The sequence below is a fragment of the Bison bison genome, unplaced genomic scaffold (genome assembly GCF_000754665.1).
Source record: "Bison bison bison isolate TAMUID 2011002044 unplaced genomic scaffold, Bison_UMD1.0 scf7180017864492, whole genome shotgun sequence".
In the NCBI taxonomy this organism is placed as follows: Eukaryota; Metazoa; Chordata; class Mammalia; order Artiodactyla; family Bovidae; genus Bison; species Bison bison.
In genome coordinates, this window is record NW_011495051.1 from 1,249,087 (window position 1) to 1,262,163 (window position 13,077).

At 43.2% G+C, this 13,077-nt stretch overlaps 1 protein-coding gene across 1 annotated transcript in view; it reads left to right on the forward strand.

Moving 5' to 3' along the window:
• Positions 1-5,350, forward strand: part of RAD50 (RAD50 homolog (S. cerevisiae)) — a 108,426-nt gene extending 103,076 nt beyond the window's left edge. The window contains exons 22-25 of the mRNA XM_010828422.1: positions 632-717; positions 1,267-1,409; positions 3,470-3,603; positions 5,005-5,350. Coding sequence (XP_010826724.1) covers positions 632-717; positions 1,267-1,409; positions 3,470-3,603; positions 5,005-5,191 — 550 coding nt within the window. The 3' untranslated portion in view covers positions 5,192-5,350. The remainder of the gene's footprint in view (positions 1-631; positions 718-1,266; positions 1,410-3,469; positions 3,604-5,004) is intronic.
• Positions 5,351-13,077: the final 7,727 nt, after the last annotated feature.

A 13,077-nucleotide genomic window follows, 5' to 3' on the forward strand; every position in this document is an offset into this window, starting at 1 on the left:
GCTGGAATTATATATGCCTGACAGTTTGCAATACTAGCCAATAGCAAGGTTTTGGTTGTATTTATTTTTTTCTAGCTCTTACTATATTCTGCTGATGCTAAGTTGCTTCAGTCGTGTCCCACTCTGTGTGACCCCATAGACGGCAGCCCACCAGGCTTCCCGGTTCTTGGGATTCTCCAGGCAAGAACACTGGAGTGGGTTACCATTTCCTTCTCCAGTGCATGAAAGTGAAAAGTGAAAGTGAAGTCACTCAGTTGTGTCCGACTCCCAGCGACCCCATGGACTGCAGCCCGCCAGGCTCCTCCATCCATGGGATTTTCTAGGCAAAAGTACTAGAGTGGGGCGCCATTGCCTTCTCCATACTATATTCTACTTTTATTATTAATATGGGGGAAGTTATCTCATTGTTATGATGTTACTTACTATATATATTATTAAACATTTTGTATATTTTTAATATATACTGTTAAATATATTGGTCTTCCCTGGTGGCTCAGATGGTAAAGAATCTGCCCGCCATGCAGAAGACCCAGGTTCGATCCCTGGGTTGGAAAGATCCCCTGGAGGAGGAAATGGGCAACCCACTCCAGTTAAATATTATGTTACCTTTACCAGTGGATTCTTTTTCCAGAGCAATAATGAAATTTCACAGTATGAAAATGGAAGAAATCAACAAAATTATTCGTGACCTTTGGCGAAGTACCTATCGTGGACAAGGTAATTAACATGGTGTAACATGAATGCTCTTTCTAAAGCCCTGTGTCAAGCTCTTGCTTCATATGACCTCTCATCATGCCAGTATTGCCTCTAGACCCCTTTCTGAACATCTCTTTCAGATTTTCTAAGAATTCTTATCTTGACAATATCTTTTAGAAAGAAAAAAATGCAAAGTTTTCTATTCCAAAGCCTGACAGGACTTACAAATTTGGCTATGGTACACATTATATTTAGCTGATGACATAATAGGTTCTGTTGAAGTGCAGATAGGGATAAGCTGAAATGAGATAAGAAGAAGAAGAACACCATTAGGAGGAAATTCTTAATAGGGGAACTAAGAAAAGGGCACAGCTGAGAGCAACAGTTGGTTGGGTATCTGGCTGCTTCTGACCAGGGATTCTCATAACCAGGGAAAAGTTTCCAAACCACCCAGTGTTTCCCCTGGGAATGTCAGCCTCGCATGTTGCTTATAACGTTCTTTGATAAGGTTTGCAAATGACAAAAGGCTGCAGAGTATAGGTTCCTAAAATCTTCTTCTTTCTGTATCAGATATTGAGTACATAGAAATTCGATCAGATGCCGATGAAAATGTATCAGCCTCTGATAAAAGGAGGAATTACAACTACCGAGTGGTGATGCTAAAGGGAGACACAGCCTTGGATATGAGAGGGCGTTGCAGCGCCGGACAAAAGGCAGGTATTTTCACGAACGTAAAACCACTTGTACACAGAAAATTGACAGAGAAATGATTGTCAGTGCAGAGGAAGCACCCAAGGTGCCCTTGAATGGTGGGAAGCTCCTTATAGCATCATTGCTGCCACATGAAGTGAACCGGGCTCAGTTACTCTCATTATACTCTCAATTCTAACCAGCATTTCCTGCAACATTATGTAAAGTAGGCTTTTAGAAGGGCCTGAAACAGTCTCACAGGATAGCCTAAATGTAGAGCAAAAGGCTGAAGGCCATTCATTGTTTCATGGCATTCCTTATGAGAATAAGGTTGTTTGATCATCAGTTATAGACCCACACTAATTTATGTGCCACCAAGAGAGAAAAAATTCAACAGTAATTCTAAGCTGCATCTTGATTTCAGAGAAGTCAAAGGATAAGGAATGGTATGTTTTACAGTCAGTGACATACAGTATTAGCAAACCAGACCCTAGATTGAGCCACATGAGGCATTACAGTAACTAAGAGTCTCTCGCCATAGGACTGAGTCCCCACCACCACTCCCCAGCCTAGCCTTGGGGCCTGGGGACCGTGTGAAAGCGGGCCTGCCAGAGTCAAAGGCTGTGAAAGCCACAGGGCCTCTGCCCCCACCACCACAGGGACTCAGTGCTGGGCCAGGCCACCTGGCTCTGCAGGGAGCTCTGAGGAAGCTGAGGTTGGATGCATAGAGGACTCATATCAACAAGTTGGGAAGTAGGACCTGCATCCTTGGGAACGGTGCTGGGTTCTTTCACTGTGCACTGGTTTGTCCCCAAAATGTTATCGATTTTTGATCTTCCTCCTTTGCAGATTAGAAGAATATTATCAATATTACCTCTGGACCCCTGATTCTTAACAAAATTTTATAATTCTGTAAATGGATGCTCATATCAGAGTCATTCACATAAAAAAGTTTGCAGTTTTTTAAAGACACTCTGTGCATGTATTTTTGTCATCAACCCAGATAGCTGATACCAATTTATAAGGCATCTGCAGATTATTATCTTAATCAGATTGCAAAAATGACAAATTTGTGATCTATAATCAATATCCCTTGAGTTTGAAACATGTCTATTTGGATTAAAAATATTTTCTGAACAAAAGCGGATTTCCTGTAGCTACTATAAATTACAAAAATTAGTGCTAGCATTTCCTTGATGTTGAGTGATAGGACAGACAGATGCTGTGTAAAAGTGGGCCAGGAGCTCCATTCCGACTCCACTCTGAATGGGTGATGGTGGCAGCAGGAGAGCAGGGCTGGCCTGTGGCCCTGGCATCTTCAATCTGCCAGCCTGCCCTGTGCATCAGAGAAAAGCTCTGAAGTGCTCTGAGATCACTCGCTCACTCACTGATGCACCTCTGCTCACAAGTCTGGGGGTGGAGGGGACATCACAGCCCCCACAGAAGTCGTGCATCTTCCTGGACTCGTCCCTCCCTCTTGGTTCTGTGGCCCTTGTGCCCGCAGAGGGCTTCAGTGGCGGTCTCAGCGTTAGGTTTGTTATCCACAAAAGTTCCTCATAGTTTTGGTTGCTTGGATTTTCCACAGTCAAGCTTAAATAGAACCATACTTGTGTACTCATAGCTTTCCTCTCCCTCCCTCTCAGAATCATACACACAGACATTTAAGTTCGGGTTAGAGCGATGGTGCCACTTCGGTTCCACAGAACAGAGAGAGTGAGAGAGTCTCCAAGGGAAAAGGTGTCTGTGAGGCTCTGGAAAACGTGTTATATCCAAGTTGTCTAACATCATCAGGACAATAGCCAGATTATGAATTTTTAAGGTTGTTCATCTTATACCACTATTAAAATTGTCAGTAACATTAGATAAGTGCTAACTGCATTTCTGATGCAGGTCTCTAATTGGAAGCTTTGTTATAGCTGATTTGAGGTGTGGCCTGGCATTTTAATGATGTACACCTGAGGTCAGTGATCCTGTGAGATTGCCCCACCTTTCCCTTCAAAAGCCAGTGTGCCAGTCTGCCTGTTTTCCTCAGGTGAATGAGAAACGTGTGCAGTGCAGCTGAGTTCTGGCACCCTTTTTCCAGGTATTAGCCTCACTCATCATTCGCCTAGCCCTGGCTGAAACATTCTGCTTAAACTGTGGCATCCTTGCTTTGGACGAGCCAACGACAAATCTTGACCGAGAAAACATTGAGTCTCTTGCACATGCTCTGGTTGAGTAAGTATCTCAAATTTGGGGCCAAGTTATGATTGTTTTTAAAGGAAGATTAAGAGAATTCTATGGTGAAAATAGAATCCTCTGTAGGTGGGTCCTCCTTGGGGAAACTGGTTTTACCAGACCTTAGGCTTTACCTTGATAGTAATTTTTCAGATGCTTAAAAAAAGAACTACCTGGTGAACACATGCCCCAGACACATCCTACATCTCCCCAAGAGTGTTCACAGTGAGGGTTTCCTGGCTTGGTTTGGTTTTCCTGTAAACCCACCAGAGGGGCCCATGTGTCTCAGACAGGAGTTAGCGTGCTCCACTAAAGCATTTCTAGGTGGTGACAGTGGGTTTTAAACTCTCTCCCCAGCTGCTCACATGTGTCAGCGTCTATGAGGAATGACGGCTCTTACTCAAAAAGTGTATTAGTGGTGTGGTGAGGTAGGCTCCAGACTGCAGACACGCTTATCACAGCTCACCGCTGGGGTGGTGCAGGTCTGGGGGTAGAGAGCCCTTGCTTCTGCACGGTCCAGCAGAGGACGGGCAGTCTGCATGAGATAGAGAAGCTCTTCTGGGGGGTCTTCACTCCAGACAGACTCTTCCTAGCAGAGAGAACGTCTCCTGTGATAGGAGACTTGAGTGGCCCCAGAGCCAGCTGTCTCCAGCCATCTCTCCCAGTAGTCCCGTGTGACCCACAAGTAAGGGTTGGTGCTTGTGAAACCTAAGTGCATCCAGCTCCAGGCAAGGGATAAATAAGCGGTTAGTTTAAAGAAAAAGTCTTAAGTCTCAGACTCATAACTAGTTACCTCAGCATATAGATAACAAGCAGAAACGTTCTCAGTACGCCCACTCAGGCCCCCTGTGTCATACCAGTGATGCATCTAGTGACTGGTGGTGGCAGAGTTCTAAGTAGACCCAGCTCCTGAGAAGGCAGTGGGGCTCACAGTGTTATTCCCCTTGCCTGTAGGCTTTTTAAATAGTTTTCTTCCAGAGAAAACTAATATCAGGTCAAGAAAACCCCAGGAATAAGTCAGACTCCTAAAGTTGAGTGGCACAGATTATTAAAGAAAGTGCAATAAAACATTTCTACCTGCTTTAAGAATAAAACTAGTTCTTCATGTATTCTCACCAGTCTTTAAGCCAGACCTCAGCGAAGAGTCAGGCTACGCATCCCCACTGTCTAGCGAGGAGATGAGACTGCAACCTGGCTGACCTGAAGGCCTGGATCCACCCACCCCTCCCCCCTGCCACTTCCTGCAGGGCTGTCAGGGGCCCTGATACTCACACGACACAGGAAAAGCCTGGTCATCACACACAGCACACACTTTGTGTCTGACAGGGTTCTCAGTGGCTTTTGCAAATAAAGAAGAGAGTTATGTATGTTCTTTAGTAATAAAATGTTATATTGTTTCAGGATAATAAAAAGTCGCTCACAACAGCGGAACTTCCAGCTTCTGGTAATCACTCATGATGAAGATTTTGTGGAGCTCCTAGGGCGTTCTGAATATGTGGAGAAATTCTACAGGATTAAGAAGAACATTGAGCAGTGCTCACAGATTGTGACATGCAGTGTTAGTTCCCTAGGATCTTATGTTCATTAAAAACATTCAAGACTTACATACTTTAGAAACACTGATCCTCTGGCAACTGCTTATTTCTGGTATTGAGACAATATGAAAATGTTCTTTCAAATGAGCCTTGTGTCTAGCGTTTTTAATGTCTAAGAGGTTCAAAAATCATTAAAAGTGTTTCACATGAAATTTGGGCTGAGTCTCTGAACTTCATTCCTCTCCAGGCAGCATCTGACAAGCCTCAAGAGCAGCGAAGATATGCTCAGCTTCCCTGCTCCCCTCCCTAGCACTAATGAAGGAGTCTATAGGGCCTGAAGCTTCTTACTAAATGTTCACTTCCCAAAGCATTAGTGAGAAGTAGTTTCTCTGCCTGGAAACTACAGTTTGGGCATTTAAAAAAAAAAAAGTCAGTGTTAAGATTTACCTCTAAATTTAGTTTGTTGGATGTGGTTTTAAAAACTGAGTTATCAATATTAATATCTGAAGATGAAAGATGATTATTAATAGCTGGCTCTGCTCTTTATAAATCTAGGTAAGTGACCTCTTCCTCTTGGGACCTCAGTTTCTCCAACTAAAATTTGCAGTAGTCAAATGGGGGCTTCAAAGTTTGAAAGGAATCTTAATTTAATTTCCGTGCCCACTCTATTCCCTCCCCACATATCCCTACCAGGTAGTCCCCAAACCTGGGCTGTCTGAAGACAGGACATTCCCCACTGTGCACCATCCATTTCTGGAAAGCTCTGCCCAAGAGCAAGGCCGCCTCCTCACTGGGGACCTGACCCGCCTTCTTGCAGGAGCTCTAACTTTCTCATATGTCTGTGCTGTTTCATCAGCTTAGCCTTACCGTGTGTCCCAACTGCTCTCCCAGTGTGCAGCTCTGGTGGGGACAGGAAGCAGGGCTTGCTCTGAGTTCACACTTGCTCCTGACGGGATCTGAGCAACCCTGGAAAAGCCGGCCCCGTTTTCATTCCAGATGTTGTTTCTAATACGAGCCCAGTCATACCCTTTCCCTGGAACTACTAGCTGACAACTTGAAGCCTGTCACAAGCAGGCCACGAGAGTGCTACCGAATCACGCACTCTGAAGTAGACTTTCAGAGTGTCAGTCACATGGCACAGTCACTTCTGTGCCATCTGCAGCTCTAATGAGCATATGGTACAGACAGCCTTTTTCAACACAAGTCTAGAAAAGAAGCCCTAAGGTTTTCAGCATCTGTGATAGGCTGGATAATGGCCTCTGAAGATACTGAGGTTCTAATCTCAGGGACCTGTGAATGTTACCTAGTAATATGGCAAAAGGGACTTTGCAAATATGATTAAAATTAAGGATCTTGAGATGGGGAAATGATCCTGGTGGGCTGAATGTAATTACAAGTATCCTAGTAAGGAGCGGGCAGAGAGTGGGTGGCAGAAGAGAAGGTCCTGACTGTATTGAGACATGCAGAGACTGGAGTGATGCACTTTGAAGGTGGAGGACCAGCTATAAACCAAGAAATATGGGCAACCACAGAAGCTGAAAAAAGGCAAACACATTCTTCTCTCAGAACCTCCAAAAGGAACCATCCCTGCCGACACCTCACTTTCAGTCCAGTAAACTGATTTTTGGACTTATGGCCTTCAGAGTTATGTAAGAGAATAATACTTGTTTTAAGCTGCTAATTTTGTGCTAATTTGGTACAGCAGCAACAGGAACTAATACAGTATCCACTGTATAGAACCAATTTCTGTGCATCTGATGGTGATTATATACTACCTTGAGAAAACTGAAAAAGGTTTCAGTTTTCAGATGAAAAACTCATTTTCTGTTCTGTGGTTCACAGAAAGAACCTTGTCTGAGGAAGTCTGGTCTGGATCCTCGCTTAATCCCTGGAGGAAAGGGCCGAGCAGAACCTCCACTCCAGCCACCTGCTGCTTGTCCACTATGTGCAGTCATCCCAGTTAGCTTTGAAAAACTAGAATCGAGAGAAATGCAAATCAAAACCACAATGAGGTACCATCTCACGCCGGTCAGAATGGCTGTGATCCAAAAGTCTACAAGCAATAAATGCTGGAGAGGGTGTGGAGAAAAGGGAAGCCTCTTACACTGTTGGTGGGAATGCAAACTAGTACAGCCACTATAGAGAAGAGTGTGGAGATTCCTTAAAAAACTGGAAATAGAACTGCCTTATGACCCAGCAATCCCACTGCTGGGCATACACACTGAGGAAACCAGAAGGGAAAGAGACACATGTACCCCAGTGTTCATCGCAGCACTGTTTATAATAGCCAGGACATGGAAGCAACCTAGGTGTCCATCAGCAGATGAATGGATAAGAAAGCTGTGGTACATATACACAATGGAGTATTACTCGCCCATTAAAAAAAATACATTTGAATCAGTTCTAATGAGGTGGATGAAACTGGAGCCTGTTATACAGAGTGAAGTAACCCAGAAAAACACCAATACAGTATACTAACACATATACATGGAATTTAGAAAGATGCTAACAATAACCCTGTATACGAGACAGCAAGAGAGACACTGATGTAAAGAACAGTCTTTTGGACTCTGTGGGAGAACGTGAGGGTGGGATGATTTGGGAGAATAGCACTGAAACATGTATTTTACCATATGTGAAACAGCTCGCCAGTCCGGGTTTGATGCATGAGATGGTACTCAGGGCTGGTGCACTGGGATGACCCTGAGTGATGGGAGGGGGGAGGGGGGTTCAGGATGGGGACACATGTACACCCTGGCTGATTCATGTCATTGTATGACAAAAACCACTACAATATTGTAAAGTAATTAGCCTCTAATTAAATAGATTTTTAAAAAAAAGCTAAAATTACTATATTAGCCAGGCTAGCATGATATCAAGAGTGGTACCATGAGGAAAGAACAGCAGACCAATCCTCACTCAGAGGACACATCCAAGAATTCATAAATTAAGAAAGAACAAAGCAATTCCAGTCATCTTTTAAAATAAACATATGTAATAACCAAGCTATCTTTATCCCAAGAATGTAAGGATATTTCAGAGGATAACTCTTGTCACAAATCATTACCACAATAAAGCCAAAGGGGAAAAATTGTGATAAGATACCCAACATTGACCATTATTTGATAAAATTCAACACCTCTTAGCTTTAGTAAACTCAGTTTTGCAAGGAATAAAAGAATATTTTCTTAGTGTAATTTGAGTTAGTTTAGTCATCTTAATAGTAAAAGATGAAATATTTTCCATTAAATGAAAATACCAGGTAACTTTCATCAACATATTTTTGAAAGCTCTAGTCATTGAAACAAATAAAAAGGCAACACAAAATAAATACAGCCAATGAAACAAAGTTACTTACAAATTAAAACAGGACTCCCAGTTTCGAGTCTGGTTTCTTCTGAGGATGTGACTTCCCTCACAGCCCTTTTGAGTGACTTTCTCTCCTATTTCCCTCATGTCACTGGGCTTGGAGGTCGCGTAGGTGCCCTTTTTAAGCTTTTCACCGCTGCTTCTACATTATTCTCCACCCCTTACCCCCTAAACAAACACACACACTTGAAGATGAATGGACATCACAATATGGAAGTGAAGAATATGAGCCAGACTAGCTTTAGGACCTTGGGCAAGTCATTTATCCTCTTTTGCTCCTGTTTCCTAATATGTAAAAGTAGCTGAAATGGTGCCTATCTTGTGGTGGTGGTATGAGTTTTAAGCGACTTAAAACTGCTTAGAACTCCCTGGCACATAAGTAAGTGTGTATGTATTTGAAAGAACCATCACCTCATTGGTTTACTCTTTCTTGTTGCAGTTATCTTTAGGCCCCAGCCCCACTTAGCAACAATTTTAGCTCTCAGTTGAGAATTATTCTCCAAACTTAATTTCATGACCATTGGTGATTTCAGAATCCAAATGATGGTCTAACACATTTAGACTTCTCAGCTCCTTGCTGTTTCCTCTGTGAGGGATACTCCACAGTTTTAGCCAGAGTCCAGCCCTTTAACAACAATAACCACAACTCTCCATATTTCCATTTTAAGCATCTACAGTAACCTCTGGCTTTTTTTTTTTTATCTTTTATCTTTTTATCTTTTCAGTTCACTCCTGGGATCTCCAACTCCAGCAATTCTTTAAGCCCACCAAGATTTCTTTTTCTGCTATCCATAAAACATTTATTAGCAAGCATGCACAAACAAGAGAGGTCACACGAAACCGTTCATGAAGCTCAATGAAGTCCCAGCTGTGTCCTTGCCAGCATTCTTAACAAGGACCGTGCTGGAAAGGTGCACGGGAAGCCCACCAGGATTTCAGTCCATTGATTCTACCACTTTTTCGGTTCTTCACTTCCCTCATGCCCGTAATTTCATGGTCTTTAAATTCCATGGTCCATCCTAGTATCACTGTCTTGCATAAAAACTCAACTTTCTTTTCCCTCTTCCGTCCACAAGTTTTTCTCACGGTACCTAACGCTGGCAAAACAGGGCTCTCCCTTACCCTGCACGTGCAGTTTCTTCTGCTGGCTCTGTATTTCCCTGACCTTTTGGTGCTGCCCTGCTTTAGAGCTCACTCTTCATCTGCATCTCTTTTCTTATACTGACTTATTTGGTGACATCATCCAGTTGCACAGCTTTAAAATTATCTTAGTTTGAGCTCTCCCAGAAGTAAAACCTGAAACAGTGATTCAAGCAAAGTTAACAGTAGGAGATCAGTTCAGTCACTCAGTCATGTTCAACTCTGCAACCCCATGGACTGCCACACTCCAGGCTTCTCTGTCCATCACCAACTCCCAGAGCTTGCTCAAACTCAAGTCCATCTAGTCAGTGATACCATCCAACCATCTCATCTTCTGTCATCCCCTTCTCCTCCTGCCTTCAATCTTTCCCAGCATCAGGGTCATTTCCAATGAGTCAGTTCTTTGCATCAGGTAGCCAAAGTACTGGAGCTTCAGCTTCAACATCAGTCCTTCCAGTGAATATTCAGGACTGATTTCCTTTAAGACTGACTGGTTTGATGATCTTGCAGTCCAAGGACTCAAAAGTCTTCAACACCACAGTTCAAAAGCATCAGTTCTTCGGCACTCAGCTTTATAGTCCAACAGAAGGAGATGGGGAATCACAATATACAGTGAGGAGAAAGCATCCAACGAATAGTGTGTTCTTAAACCAGCTACCATAGTAGGCAATTTGGGGTTTAATCCCACAGACAGAGTGGGAAATTTGGCAAAGCGTGCACCTCAGAATTATCCCAACCCAGGAGCAAGACAGCTGGGGTATTTATATACCAACTCCCAAGAATCACTAGCTGAGGGCTATTTCAGGGCCTGTTAAGCTACTGGCTTTCCATATGCATCTTCCACAGAGCTGCCTTCCACAGTTTAAAAAAAAGGGGGGTGAGAAAAAAGCTTTCTGACAGAGATACAGAGAACAGCAGCATCTGGAAGCGGGCCAGAGCACACTGGGTGCTGCTGGCACAGAGGGCGGGCGCTGGCTGCCCCTCTGATAGTCTTGTGGAGCTGAATCCTGAGATCTGCCTCCAGTCCAAAGTGGTCTAAACTCCTGACTCACACATGACTACACAGCTGAACAACAACTGGATATCTGGTTGCACCTGGATGGACAGCTAATAGACATCTGAAACTTACAACGGCCCAGTCCTTCCCTGAGAGCCTGCAGCTCCCATAGCTTTGGAGGAATGACCACTCCAGTCTTGCAACTACTTAGGAAAAAATCTTGACATCTTCCCTTTTCTGTTTATCTCATCTCACATTCAACCCATCAGAGCTTAATACTATGGACTCAACTTTAATATTATATCCAGAATCTGACCATGCCTCACCATCTAAACCACCACTGCTCTGGTCCAAGCCATCATCACCGTCTAAGCCAAATAATCAGGAGTCACCTAGCTGTTCTTGCTGATTTGGGCCCTCTTCTCACAGTTTGTTAACACAGCAGTCAGTCAGTCATCTTTTTAAAAGTAAATGCATTTCTCACTGGAGTATGGGTTAGCAATTCTGAAACCACTTTACATACGAAAATAAATACATACACATTTGTAGATAATTGAGTTTCTCACTATTAGAGAAAGATGTTTGCATATCAAGAAAGGGGAAGGTTATAAAAAGAACCCTATAGTGCTGCATTGAATCCGAAGTATCAGTATAAATGTATGGTTTTAGTAAAAGAGTTCTGTTTTCTTCAGGGATGGAAGGGGAACTGGGAAGAAAGTAGGGAGAATAATGGAAGAGTAAGGTCTGCCAAAACTCTGCTCCTCCATAAAACCAATGAAAACCCTATCAAAAACTGTCAAACTTTTTCAGAATTTTGGAAATTAAGGCTTGCAACAAGCCAAGGATTGTTTGTTCAAGGAAAACAGCTGAATTTCAGGGAGAAAAGCCAGTGGCATTTTAACTTGCCCTAAACCCACTCCCCTCGCCCTGTCTTTGTGGTAGCTTTGAAGATCAAAAGCCCCATAACTTCAGTACCTGTGAAAGCAGCAACAACCGGAAAGAACAGAATAGATACGGAGTTCCCCAAAATCTTCAGCTGAACAGAAGTGCCAGTGTTTGACCTGTCTGGCAGCTTACTGAAAATCTCCACTCTTTATTCAGTCTGACTCCAGCTCATTCTGCAAACATCCCTGCCTGCTGTAGTCAACCAGTGATGATTGGCTGACATTGCAGCTGCCAAGGCAGCTAATTGGGACCAACAAGAGAGTAACCAAAAAACGTAAAGGACGTGTCTGTGGGGCTTCAACAAGCTTGAACATAATTCCTAGGAGTCTAGAAGTTCATGTGTATGTCAGAACTTTGTGCATATTCAGGAAAGACCTAAGAAGACCCTAAGCTCTGACCTCTGATTGACCTTGAGACTACTTATACAAGAAGCGAAGGCAGTGGGACTTCCTTCATGGTCCAGTAGCCAAGGCTTCACACTCCCAATGCAAAGAGGCCTGGGTTCGACCCCTGGTCAGGGAACTAGATCCCACATGCTGCAGGGAAGACTGAAGATGCCATGTGCTGAAGCTGAGACTTGAAGCAGCCAACCAAATTGTTAACAATTTTGTAAGATACATGTATTTTACAAAAAAGAAGTGAAGGTGAGGTTGTTGTTGTTTAGTTGCTCAGTCATGTCCCACTCTTTTGTGACCCCATGGACTATAGCCCGCTAGGCTCCTCCATCCATGGGATTTCCCAAGCAAGAATACTGACCCAGTTGTAATTTACCTTCTGCAGCACTGAAGACATGACTGAACAAACCGTCTCATACAGACAAAGCCCTCCAACAAAAGCTTGGAAATTTATTAGTTCAAGGCATTAAAAGAAATCTCTGTCAAAGCATCAATATACCACTAAGCTAAGACTTCTGTGACCACACATGAGAAAGAATACAGCTTTAAAGAAAAGTAAAGTCACTAACGTACTAATTAAAGTCAGTGATTAAAAGTCACTATTTAAAGTCCAGAATTCCAGAAAAACATCTACTTCTGCTTTATTGATTACACCAAAGCTTTTGGCTGTGTAGATCACAACAAACTGGAAAATTCTTCAAGAGATGAGAATACCAGACCATCTTACCTGCCTCCTGAGAAATCTGTATGCAGGTCAAGAAGCAACAGTTAGAACCGGCCATGGAACAATGGACTGGTTCCACACTGGGAAAGGAGTACGTCAAGGCTATACACTGTCACCCTGCTTGTTTAACTTATATGCAGATTACTTCATGAGAAATTCCAGGCTGGATGAAGAACAAGCTGGAATCAAGACTGACAGAAGAAATATCAATAATATCAGATAAGCATATGACACCACCCTTAAGGCAGAAGGTGAAGAAGAACTAAAGAGCCTCTGATGAAAGTGAAAGAGGAATGTGAAAAAGTTGGCTTAAAACTCAACATTCAAAAAACTAAGATCATGGCATCTGGTCCCATCACTTCATGGCAT